Source organism: Apodemus sylvaticus, chromosome 11 (genome assembly GCF_947179515.1).
Source record: "Apodemus sylvaticus chromosome 11, mApoSyl1.1, whole genome shotgun sequence".
In the NCBI taxonomy this organism is placed as follows: domain Eukaryota; kingdom Metazoa; phylum Chordata; class Mammalia; order Rodentia; family Muridae; genus Apodemus; species Apodemus sylvaticus.
The window spans coordinates 37734597-37747777 of NC_067482.1; the positions used below are offsets into that span (position 1 = coordinate 37734597).

Genomic DNA, 13181 nt, shown 5'->3' on the forward strand with positions numbered 1-13181 from the left:
TGTACCATTGTAAATAAGTATCATGTTCCAGTTACTCACTGCTGCTCTTTGCAAAGACTTGACCCATGTGCATCAACTTTATATTCTGTATTTATTACAATTGCTTATTTCTAGGTGCTAAATTTTTACTTACTAAAAGCTAGCGTGGTTAGCATATTTGTTTTAGACATGCTTCTTAAATTATCTATAATGCTTTCACTTTTTTTTCTTGCAGGGAATGTCTGGGAAAGCATGAGGTGAGTTATTGGTATAATCTTTAAGTTTAGCTTGTAATTGTTATCACTTTTATCCTAAGAGATATTAGAAATAACTTCTTGTCTCTCAGTGTTATAAAGAATGCTCATTTAAAAAAATCTACATTGCTTTTATGTGAGAATTAGCTTCTGTGTATTCACTATAGAATCATATCAGATTTCTATTTTAATAATAGAGGTTTTCTTCCTGACATCTATTTTTAGAGGAGTGTTTTGACAGGTGCTTAATTTTGATATATAAATATTATTGGAAACCTGTTAGACCATTGTGAAAGTTGATTTCAAATTAGTCATTTTGGAAATATAAGTGCAGAGAGTTGTGTATGGATGTGTGTTGTGCTAGTTGGCTGTTTTTTATTTTCATTTTTAAGGTGAGCCCACTACCATGCCATGCTGTAGGACCCTATTCTTGCAAGAGACTTTGTGGAAGAATGTTGCGCTGTCAGAATCATACCTGTATGAAAGAATGCCACAAAGTGACTGAAGTTGAGGGCTCTGCTGGCAAAAATAAGGTAGTATCCTTAGGATGGAAGCATGTATGCTGACTGTATCCTTGAAAATCTTCAAAAATGATGCCACAAGTATTGTAACATCCATATTAGATGCAACCCACATTCTTTTTTTTTTTTAAGATTTTATTTATTATTATTATATGTAAGTACACTGTAGCTGTCTTCAGACACACCAGAAGAGGGTATCATATCTCATATGGATGGTTGTGAGCCACCATGTGGTTGCTGGGATTTGAACTTACAACCTTTGGAAGATCTTAACCACTGAACCATCTCACCAGCCTCCCAGCCCACATTCATGTTTGAGACATCGTTCTCACTGGCCTGGAACTCACCAAGTAGACTGTAGACTGGCTGTCTAGAGGGTTCCCAGAGCTCTGCCTGTCTCTGCTTCCCCAGTGGTGGGGTTCTCAGCATGGGTCACTGTGCCCAGCTTTTTATGTGGGTTATAGGGCTTGAACTCAAGGCCAGATCCATCTACATAGTAAGTTTCAGGCTAGCCACAGCAACGTAATGAGACCTTAAAAACAAAGGACAAATTGTTTATAGAAAAATATTTTTAATAATTTGAAATGTTCTTTTTAAATTCTAAATACTAAAAATAGCTTTGATGTTTTTTGAAAAGGGATTTATTTTCTTTAATTATGTATATGTTTCTATGTGTGGATATTATGCCTAAGTGTAGGTTCCCACTGAATCCCAAAAAAGTGTTGGATCCTTTGAGGCTGGAGTTACACATTGTTGTGAACTGCCTAATGTGGGTAATGAGACTGAACTGATCCTCTAGAGGAGCAGGAAGAGCTCTTACTCACTGAGCTGCCTTTCTAGCCCCTAATCACTTAGAATCACTGATACCATTGTTATAATCATGACTTCATTTAGGACATTGTAAAAATTCCTTGACCTTTAAGTCTTTGTGTCTTTATCTGTAGCTGTTTTACAAACTTTATTTCAATATAACATTTGAAAATAAATATATGGCAGTTAAAATCTTTAACCTTTGAGGCTCTAACCTCAGTTATGTGACTACATCATTAGAGCAGAGGAAACTGTATTGTTAAGCTATATTGAGGTATACTTTTAATTAAACTTTATATGTTAACAGTATATTATTTCTGTAGTTTAGAGATGGTTGTATTTGTTGGGTTAGAATGTATCGATAATTTTTTATTTGATGTTTTTGATGTTGGTAGTTATTTCTAGAAAGCAATTTGTAATTTTAGTAGGAATACTTTGTATGGACAGAAGTTTACAGGTGAGGTAGATTCACTTGAAGTTTATATGCATAAGCATTTAAATGATACTAATCCTATTGACAGTCTTGTTATTTTTATCTTGGTTGAGTTTTAAGATTAAGAACAGGTACCATTTTATTAATGGAATTTCTCTTATTTGGTTACATGTCCATGTTTGTATATGCATATGTCTGCAAAAACCAGAGGTCAAACATCAGATATCCTTCTCTGTCATTCTTTACATTGTTTTGAGACAGGATATTTCACTGAACTGAAAACTTTCCAATTGCTTAGACCAACTAGTCAGCGAGTCACAGCCCCCCATCCCATCTCTGAATTCCTGATTAGTACAGGTGTGTGCCTCCATAGCTGGCTTTTACACCTGGGCTGGGTATTGAACCTGGTCCCTGCGCTTATACAGTAAGCACTGTACCTGCTGAGCAATCTTTCCAGCCCTATTAATTGTGCTTCTGGGGCTTATAGAAGTACTTTGTTCTAGTGGAATCTATCTAGTGGTATCTAGGGTCTCTTCCTTTTATAACCTCGGTATATGGAAGTGTTAGGTGTTCTGGTGATTTCTTTCCTGGTTACTTTTCAGGCTGGCCCAGAATGCCTTCACTGTGAAGAAGGATGTTCTAAGTCCCGGCCTGCGGGTTGTCCTCATCCTTGTGTTTTGCCATGTCACCCTGGAAAATGCCCTCCTTGTGTCCAAATGCTTAGAATAAAATGTCACTGTAAGATCACAAGCCTATATGTGGAATGTAGGTAAGTAGACTGAACAATGCTCTATTTTACTATGATTATTAAGTGACATCTCTGGAAGAATCCTCTATAATATTTAGACAACACCTTGTGTTGCTGAGAGGCTGGAGGCCGAGGTCTAGGCAGGGATGTGTAAGGAGAAGGCACAGTGTTACCTTCCAGTGCCTCACTCTGATGTCAGCCAGCCAGACTCTGCCTTTTGGGGGGGGTCTGTAGAAAATTGGCTAGGTAAGAAGTTCCATCATTGCTTTCAGAAATGTGAGTACCCCTATGTAGAGCATTTAAATGATGGTGTGTAAACCTAGGAATCTTTTGGATAGAAATTTGACTTGTTGATAGCTGCTTAGGTATGCTTTTTTTCTTCTCTCTCTTTTTCTGAGATATGGTCTCTTTCTCTTTGTGTAGCTCTAACTGTTTTAGAACTCACTTTGTAGACCAGGCTGGTCTCAAACTCTAAGACATCTACCTGTCTCTGCATCCCGAGTGCTAGGATTAAAGGAGTGTGACACCACTGCCTGGCTTTTTTGTTTTATTTTTATTTTTTGATTTATGCTTTTAAAATAATTAGATATTATTTATCTAATAATAATATAGATCTTTTTATAGAAATTCTTTTTATAGAATTTATGATAGTGGTATCTGCTTTGTCTATTTTTCCACACCTAAAATGTACATATATAGAAGGGGTAAATGCCGTTGTTTTCTTGATAGATCTAACGTAATTTACCATTTATAGCTGTCACTTTTAGTTTAGACTTCTAGAAATTAGAGGCTGCAGGAGTGTCTTCAAACTAGTTTCTGTCTCTTGTGGGAATGTTTCCATCTGGTTTTCTGTATTTCTCGGCTTTTTGGAATAATAAGAACTCATGGTTAATTTTGGAAATGTGTATTTTGCTGGAAATTGCTTGATATGTTTTAAAGTTTAGTTTTGTAATAGTTTTTCAAAGTAGTAGCATATAATTTTTAGAAGTTTAATTTTTTTGTTATTCTTGACTGTTTTATTTTCTCTCAGATTAGTGTGTCTATGCATTGCACACCATGATACATGTGGAGGTCACATGACAACTTTGTAGAGTCAGTTCTTCTACCTCTAAGTGGGCTCTGGGGGTAGAGCTCAGGTTGTCAGGTTGTGCAGCAAGTGCCTTCACCAGCCCCCCGTGGTGACTGAGTTGAGGATAATTGCTATCAAGACATAATTTAAATGTTCTGAGGGGCGAAAAAAGAAAGAAGAAAGCTTTTATGGGTATGCTTGAAGTTGTGACCACTTAGAAAACGTAAATGAAAAGGTAGATTTGGGTTTGAATGTCATCAAAATTTTCCTATTTTTAGAAAAATAACCACAGCTGATGTAAGTGAAAAGAACCTCCTCAGCTGCTGCAAAAACCAGTGCCCCAAAGAGGTAAGCCATAGTTATTGTTCCTTGGCTGTTGATGCTCTGGAGATTTCTCCTTGTTGCTGGCTGCTCTAGTTCCGGTTCTTTCTGGGCACACTAGAAATGAGCTGTCTGCAGATGCCTGGGCAGTTGTGGGGGATTTTTGTTGTTGTTGTTGAGAACAGTGTGAAAGCTGGCTTATGAATTTTATTTTATAAGGTATTGACTCAGTTCTTACTGTCTTAAATAGGATTCAAAATGTAAATTTAAAGCTGTGTTACAGGCAGCTAGATGGTAGATTATTAAAAACAAAAACAAGAAAATGCATTTGTACAGATGAATATGTTTGAATTTTTAAAAGTAAAATATGAAGCTCCAGTATAAAAGAAAAAGAGAACGAGAAACACTAAATATGCAGGGGTGTGGAGCACGAGTGAGGCTATGATTTTGTTCTTTGTTTTGGTGCTGTCTAAGCTTACAGCTCCCATTTCACATGTTAATTCTGTTTATAAGTTTATTAAATTGTATAGACTTTATGTAGGATTAATTTTGGGTGTGTAATGTTTTATTTATTTGCAGGTTTTTAAAATAATAATAATGTTTTCAAAGTAAAATATTACCTGTAGGCTTATATTTTTCAATATCCTACTTTAGTAAGGATTCCTAAACACTTCAACCTCCCTTATAGCCCACCAACCAGAGGTAGGGGAGGAAAACCATATATGTATATAGCATATATGTATTATTTAGCATAGGTATTATTCTGCCTCATTAAAAACAACCAAAAACAAAAACAAAAAAAAAAACCCAAAGCATTTATGCTATCTCAAAAGTCTATCAAAGTCGTGGCCTGCATTTCTTTCTGTTCTTAATGTTACCACCACTTTATATTTTTAATAAATTTTTAAACATTTTACTAGGTTGCAGGGGGTGTTTGTGTGCCATGGTGACAGCTCTGTAGCATTGGTCTCCTCCACTGTTGTGTACATTCTAGAGATAGACCTTAGCTTGTGAGGCTCAGTCATCAAGCCTCAGCAGCTTGACCTGTGGGACCATGTCACTGTCCCCTACGGTGGCCTTTCACGTACAGCTCTTGCTGCAGGGACATGTGGCTACATATCACTCCTGCTTTAAAAAGCACATACTTTGTGATTTCCTTGTTATGTTTGTCCATTTATTTTATCATATGAGTACTCTATAGTTGATGGATAAATATTTGGATTGTTTCTAGTTTGGATTTATTACCAAAAACCACTGCTATGAATACTCGCTGCTTCTGTGTGTGTACAGATTCCTGTGGGTCCAGAGAAACCATGAAATTCCTTGCCTACAGGGAATGTTTAATTTCAACTTTAATGAAGTACATTTGAGTTGATTTCCAAAATGGATGTACCGATTTATAACCAGTGAATTTTCCAATTACGGAAAATTATCAGTTTTTCCTACTTTCATGATGCGAAAATTTCTATTGTTGCCTTTTTTTTTTTTTTTTTTTTTTTTTTTTTTGCATCTTATGATTTCACTCGGGATTAGTAGTAAGTGTCTCTTTAGGATTGTGGCCTCACTTGGCCTTTGGATGTTTGGTAGACATACCAGCACAGTGTACTAGTGAGCACACTTGACTACTAGTTGCAAGCTACAGAACTAACTTGGAGTCACTTATGGTTATACATATAAAGAAGATATTTTAAGGAGGCCATTGGGCATTGGCATACAGAGTTAAAGGAAATGGCTTACAGCAAAGCATTCAGAAGGGCAGGATCTCTGCAGCCTTGGGAAACTGGCTTCTGCAATGAAATGACTGTCCTGCCTCCTCTCCCTGTCTGGCTGTCCTTGGGTCAAAGGACTGTCAAAGACCATCTTCAACATCCAGGGCAAACGGAGGTGGGGCATAGAGTCATTGAGTGACTGGGGCTGACAAATGCTCCCTAAGGGGGTAGCAAAAATTCTTTCTGACTGGCAAGAGACTCCTTGGAGGCTGGCGAAAAAAGAATAGAAAGTGGGGAAAAATAACACATGTATGCCTACAAACACACATACGCACACACGTATACATACAAACACATACACAAACATATACATACACACTCTGGGTGAAGCAAGCTTCAGCAAACTCCAATAGCTTCATACATACACATACATACATATCTACACATACATACATACATACATACATTGTATAGAGGAGCAAAGCTTTGCACTTTACATACATGCACATAGATGCTTTGTCTATGAATGGAGCAAAACTCTAACGAGCAGGATCTAACAACTTTAGTTTCTGTTCCACAGCTTATATATCCCAGCAAAATCTTCCAAGAACCACAAAAAAAAAAAATCACAATGTGGTTACATTCTATTTTTCTTTTAGTTAATGATTATAATGAGTGTACGTAAGAAAAAACACATTTCCCAAATACTCACACATGAGTAAACATTTTACATATTACAAGTGAAAAAAACAAATTTTCTAAAGAACCCACATACATTTGTAACTAAGCAACTTGTTGATAGAGTAACAAAGTGTAACCAAGCAAGGTAAGATTCTCAGCCAGTTTCTCTTACTGGCAGGCTGAAATTTGCAGTTCTGAAGAAAGGATCAATTCTTTTTATTATTTATTTTAAAAAGTAATCTTATTAAAATATTTAAAAGAATTACAAATCTAAATTTCTCTATAAAAACAGCCATTTCTACTTCAAATCCTCAGGTTTAATTTACTCGTTAACAATTTTTTTTATTAAATCGTATCAGGATTTAATGGGGATTTGCTAAGGGCAAAAATGAGTACAAGGAATTAATCATCGTCTTGATTACTAGCCCAGCTTTAGCAAGAAAGGCGAAGAGTTGGTACTGGCTGGGCTGCCATTGTTCTTGTTCCCTGACCTCGAAAAATCCCTAGCTCAGCTATAAGAGTGTGCCTGTCTGAGCTTAAAAATGTTCTCTAAGAGTTTCTGCATCAGAGCCATTAACAAAAACAACCTAACTTTACTAACAGCCTACATCTTCAACTTTTAAGTATGGTGGTCGTTGCTAACTGTGTACATCTCTTAAATTTTTTCTGAGGGTTGTGGATGAATCATTAATCTGTTCCAGCAGCAATGCTTGAAAAAGATCAATCACTGTTATTGTATGTGCCATTGAGGGGCTGTAGAACCCCTTGGGGTTTTCATATAACTCATAGATTAGGAGGCCAACAAGCAGAGAAAAACTCCACAACAATGTGAAGTCCTCCGGAGCCTGTCTCTCTGAGGCACACCCATCTTGATTATCTAACTGGTAGGTGTCGTTCCATGAGTCCTGAAGCTGTTTGTTGTTCCTTTTGCACAGCCCCTAAGGCCTTGGCATGAGCAACTACAGACATAGGGCAGGAAGCTGGAATAGCTAACGACGCCATGGCTATGACATCAACTATTTAAGTGGAGATTGAGAATATTAAAACAATTATAATAATATTTTATATAAATAATTGTAAAAGAAGTAGGGGAACTGGGTGGGCCTTATTTTATGATTCCTGTCAGATCTTACTGGGGAAGGCAAGAGCATTGCAGACTGATAGATCAGATGGCAAGGTCAAATAAAGAATGTGAGGAAGACATGTATAGTTCGGGGTTTGGGGTCATTTAGACTCACTGTCTCAAATTGAAGTATAAGATGTGAGTAAAAGAAATGTTTCATATGAAGACTTCTAGGATAGAAAGATAGTAAATAAAGATAGGAACACTTAAACATTGTGGCCATTACTGCATTGTCTTACTATATAATATGGGGTTTTTGTTGTTTTTTGTTGTTGTTGTTGTTGGTATTTTTTGTTTGTTTGTTTGTTTGTTTTTTGTGGGTTTTTTTGTTGTTTTTTTTTTTTGTTGTTGTTGTTTTTCGAGACAGGGTTTCTCTGTGTGGCCCTGGCTGTGTAGACCAGGCTGGCCTCTAACTCAGAAATCCGCCTGCCTCTGCCTCCCAAGTGCTGGGATTATAGGTATGCACCACCACCACCTGGCTATATAATATGTGTTAATGCAGTGTCATAGATAAATGCTTTACAGTGAAAGGCTAAGCAATTGTGACAGTGTGACAGTGACGAGAAAGCTTGCTTTCTCATGTAACAACAATGTAAGGAGGAAGTGGTGTTTCTGGGCTCCATGTGTTCACCCAGCAATCCAAGTTAGCCAAGCTGGCCAGGCACCTGCCCTTTCCACACGTGCTTTCCAGCACCTCTCCAGGTCTCATCATTTCCAGGGCTCTGGGAAGGGAGCAACATAAATCCATTTCTGAGTGCTTTAAGGCATATATCACTTTTATTAATTTCCCCTTCATTGGTTTAGTCACCTGACTGGAATGACAGCATGTTACTGTGACAGTTACATCTACTCCTGAAGATAGAGCTTCAGAATATTAAACCTTTCTAATAAAAATAATTTGTATAAATAATTAGAATAATCTGCCAAAAGAAAAAAATGTTGAGGGACCAGTTCAGCTATTATTCAGGATTAGTTGGCACTGTGTGTGTTGGATTCTGTAAAAACAACCATTAGGAAAGGAAGGCAGAGAGTGACCAAAATGTAAATGACCAAATTGCTTTTTGTCATGTTAGCTTCCTTGTGGCCACAGATGCAAAGAAATATGTCATCCTGGTGAATGCCCCTTTAATTGCAACCAGAAGGTAAAACTTAGGTGCCCTTGTAAAAGAATAAAACGGGTAAGTATTTTAAATGATAGAATTTCTATGTGTGTTGATAGGTTTTTGGCTTTAATTTTAAGTTTTTTTTAAGAATCTTTTTATGATACTTAAACTAAGCCTCATTTCTGTAAATACTCATTTAAAAAAATCAGCATTGGCATCCAGTTTTCTGTAACTTGACAACAGACATAAGATGGTTTTCTGTTGAATCAAGCTTAAGACCCTATTGAGTTCTAACAATTTAGTCTTTGAGCAAGGGGCTGGTATGAGTGATAAAGTGAGTTTCATGAATTAAGAAGTGGTCTGAAATTAGGCTTGTTATCCTTTTATATGAAGGTTTTTATTTGCTATTAGTATTCTCCTTTGAAAATAATTGCAAAGACTTTATATCCACAACCTTGTAAAATGATACACAAACCTAGAAAAATAATTGTAAGATTAAAAACAGTTATTGGGAGAATAGACAGTGAAAACCTAAGGACAAGAAGGACATCCAACGCGAGTTAGGAGGGAAAGGAGAGAGAGCTGTTCATACAGTTCTCATCTCCCTAGACTTCAGACAGGCAGTGTAGGTGACCTGGATGTGCTCTTTTGTTTGCCTTGACCTGTGTTTGCTCCAACCCTGCTGCAGCAAACACTTAGTGCTCTCTCAGGTTCTCGTGGTTATTTCCTAATGCTTTCTTTCTCTGCATTAATTCTTCTTCTATGCAACAGACATTTGTTGAAGTTCTTTTTTATATGGTTCTTATATTTCCTTTATTTCTATAATTTTCACTATATTTTCCTATAGTAGATAAGTTTACTATTTAAATTTGTGTTTAGTTTGTATTTAAATTGACCACATTTACATGAAAACATTTTCCAAGCATTTTTAATCTGGACAGATCTTCAGTTTTGTGAGAGATCATGTCTTGTCCAAGTGTAGTTTCCCACCCATGAGTACTTAGGCAGTGAAGGATTTTTACAGGAACTTAAAAATGTTAATAATCGAAAGAAAGGTATATAACTCTTTAGGACAACTCTAGACTTTGTTGATGTTGCAGCACTAAATGCATATATTTTAGTGAGGTACCATCTATTTGTATCTGTAGATATGAGAATGATTTTTTTTAAAGTATAGAGAAAATAAAGGACTAAACATTTGAACTAAGATACACAGTGCTTAGTAAATATAACATATTTATAACCTTCAGCTGTTAGGTGATTTTGCTGGCATACAGTTGTGATTTGAAAGAAAAATTGGCTAAGATTTTCAATTTTGGTTATTTGTAGGAATTGCCCTGCAATAAAATACGTGAGAATCAGGTTTCAGTTGAATGTGATGCAACATGCAAGGAGATGAAGCGGAAAGCATCTGAGGTGATGTCTCATTGGAGTTCTTACTAATGTGCTAAGAGCCTTTTCTCTATTTGTCCCGATTTCTTTATATGCTGATTAAAACCACGTGTGCTTATATTACAAAGGCTACTTGTATAGGTCCGTTCGAGCTCCAAGGCTTTCTGTGTGTCTACGCGTTTTGTCTTTTACACCAGTTAGTGTATTTGCCCTGGCCTTAGCAGATCATTTCCATGGTATTGTAGCCTCCAGAAAAATATGTGAAATACACAGACATAAGATCTGGAGTGCTTCACAGTCAAGATAGCTCTAGTGTAGACTCTGCCTGTGCACTGACCAGCCCACAAATAACTGGTTTTATTGATTCAAAGTCTTGCCTTCCAGATACTCCTTTGAAGAAAGTGATTTCCTACTCTAGGAAAATGTGGTATCATTATTTTAGATTCTTAATACCGTAGCTTAAGAGGAAAAGTTAAAAGTGTTTTAGTTACAGATTCCTAATGGCTTGAATTGTGATAGAATCTTATATAGCTGGTAAAAGGAAATGTTTAAATGATAACAAGTATAGCACAAATATAAATTATATTAACCACCCTGAGTCTATTAGATGGAACTGGTAAGACTTGCTAGTATAGTATTTGCATTTCTTCATGGGCTTTCCAATGTAATATTATCAAAAGTTGCTATGAATTAGTAGAACATGGGTGGGAAGATGCCAAAAATCTACAAAAATTTGATATCTGGTTGTTAATTTACTTTTAAATGTAAATAGATTAAAGAAGCAGAAGCCAATGCTGCTCTGGAAGAAGAAAAACGAAGACAGCAGGTACCTCAGAGATGGGCAGACCGGTCTCTTCCGTAGTTGTCCAGCCTGTAGTGTGGGTGGCCTAGGGTGACTGAGTGTAGCACAGCATTGAGCTTGTTCTGTATACCAAAATTCTCCTGAATTATTCTGATTGGTTCTGTTGACAAACGTCACTTTATATTAAATCCACTGACAGATGGTCTTAAAGTATATGTAGCTTAGGACTATAGTAAATGGGAATGTTAATGAAAATTTCTATTGTCTTCAATCCAACTATTTTGTGTAGATAGTATATGTTTACTTTAGTCAATTATTGTGTACGATGGTGTATTATTATATCATTATTGTATAGGAACTTAGTACTTGCCAAAGGATAAAAGATGACATTGGCAGTGACTGACCTCCCTGCAGGTTATCCTCTTTTACAGTCGGGTTTTATTCTTCCTAAAGTAATCATTTACATTAAAGCGTTAGTGTTTTCCCTTAAAGGATCTTTACTGTATCTTATAAAGAGACATGTGCAGAAGAGGTGGGTCATAGTTGACAAAGAATCTAGTTGAGGCAGCCTTATTTTCTTTACTCATTTGGATTTCTGTGCTATAGGCCATTGATTCTTATTTCTTATACTATAAAAAGGCTAAAATCGTATGGGGAGCATGTTTGCATTTGCAAGAAGGTGCTCTTGGGATATAAAATAGTGTTAAATTCAAAGCTGTTGTCTATTACATGTTCAGTATCAAAGACAGGCTTACAGTATGAAAGCATGGCTTTATTGTCCTCAAATCTGTTTGCTTACCTAACTGCACTCTAGCATTAGTTGGATATAGTCAGTAATGGATGAGAGGCTTTTTGTTGTTTAAATCAAATTAATAATTTATTATACTGTTAGCATCAAAACCTTTCTCAGATTGTTTTATTTCTATTTAAATAGAGAGTTTCAGATCAGTGTATTCTTTGACTGTAATACAAATGAAACTGTTTTGCTTCAGGCTGAGCTGGAGGCTTTTGAAAACAGACTGAAGGGCCGTCGGAAGAAGAGCAGGAAACGAGACGAAGTGGCCGTGGAGCTCTCGCCTTGGCAGAAGTATAAGTCTTGCCTCCTTCCCGTGTGTGTGGTTGTGGGGGCAGTGCTTGTGTGGTACATCTTCCATGGTGTGGGTTAATGATCCTTTAAATCTTCTGACATACCTCAGGTGGGAGTTATATAAATGTTCAATTTCAGACATTAGAAAACATGCACTGTAGCATGTGATACACATTCACATTCCTCTCTGTGTCCGTGCCTGGATATAGGTAGGGCAGGATGTTTGGTGTTCTCTGAATCAGTGCAGTCCCCAGGGCAGTGAGATACCGTCTCCAGTCAGCAGGACTGCAGCTGTGAAGTAGGCAGTGTTGCGCCTCCGTCTTTTAAGTTAGTCTTTCTCCTCAGCTCTGTCCGTGTTCAAAGAGAACACCGAGCCATATGTGCAGCAACAGGGACTGTCTCTGTGCACTCACTGGGTACTTTTCTTGATCATGTAACGTTCTACTTTTTTAAAGAGAGGATTCTATAAAAGAATCTTAAATTCTAACAGGAAGCTTTATAATTAGATTTCAGGTTAGTTTATCAGAGAGGAATTTTTATGGTCATTGAAGCAAATTTTACATTGCATATTCTTCAGAAAATATGAACAAGTACCAGACTAAGTTTCTTTTAGGTGGTCTCGGTCTCTCTCTGTCTCTCTAACTCTCACCCCCCCTTTCTTTTTTTTTCCTTTGGTGCAAGAAGCTTTAACTGATGTTGGCATGTTTTGTAAAACCTTTGTGTATCTTTTTATGATAATAATAAAGGAAAACTAATATTTATGAGCAATATGTGAGAGCACAGGGCTTGTGAGCTTTATGTACTTGATTCCATTTTTTTTTTTACTGTAATTCTTGGTATATTATAGCTGAGAATAATCCATTTTGTGAAATTAAACTGATAGAGGAATAATATGCCAAATTACATAGATTTGTAAGTCATTTAAAGTAGTTTTGCTATTTAATTTTATGATTGTTTTCATTAAAAATTTTCATACCAAATTTGTGATAAAGGATATTTATTATTATTATTATTTAAGACACCCAGGAGTTCCTGATTTTATGTTAGACATTTGATGGTCAAAACTCTAGTGAGGATGCAGAACCCAGAACTACTACGCATGGTGGATGCACAATTTAAACATCACTTCAGAGGAAGGGGTAAATCTGC

The 13181-nt window shown here is 36.5% G+C and overlaps 1 protein-coding gene across 2 annotated transcripts in view; it reads left to right on the forward strand.

Moving 5' to 3' along the window:
- Positions 1-12800, forward strand: part of Nfxl1 (nuclear transcription factor, X-box binding like 1) — a 37677-nt gene extending 24877 nt beyond the window's left edge. For both annotated transcript variants that reach the window (XM_052198633.1, XM_052198632.1), the window contains exons 16-23: positions 215-236; positions 626-766; positions 2600-2766; positions 4093-4162; positions 8722-8826; positions 10081-10167; positions 10916-10969; positions 11938-12800. In XM_052198633.1, the coding sequence (XP_052054593.1) occupies positions 215-236; positions 626-766; positions 2600-2766; positions 4093-4162; positions 8722-8826; positions 10081-10167; positions 10916-10969; positions 11938-12111 (820 nt within the window). In that variant the 3' untranslated portion in view covers positions 12112-12800. The remainder of the gene's footprint in view (positions 1-214; positions 237-625; positions 767-2599; positions 2767-4092; positions 4163-8721; positions 8827-10080; positions 10168-10915; positions 10970-11937) is intronic.
- The last annotated feature ends 381 nt before the right edge of the window (positions 12801-13181 follow it).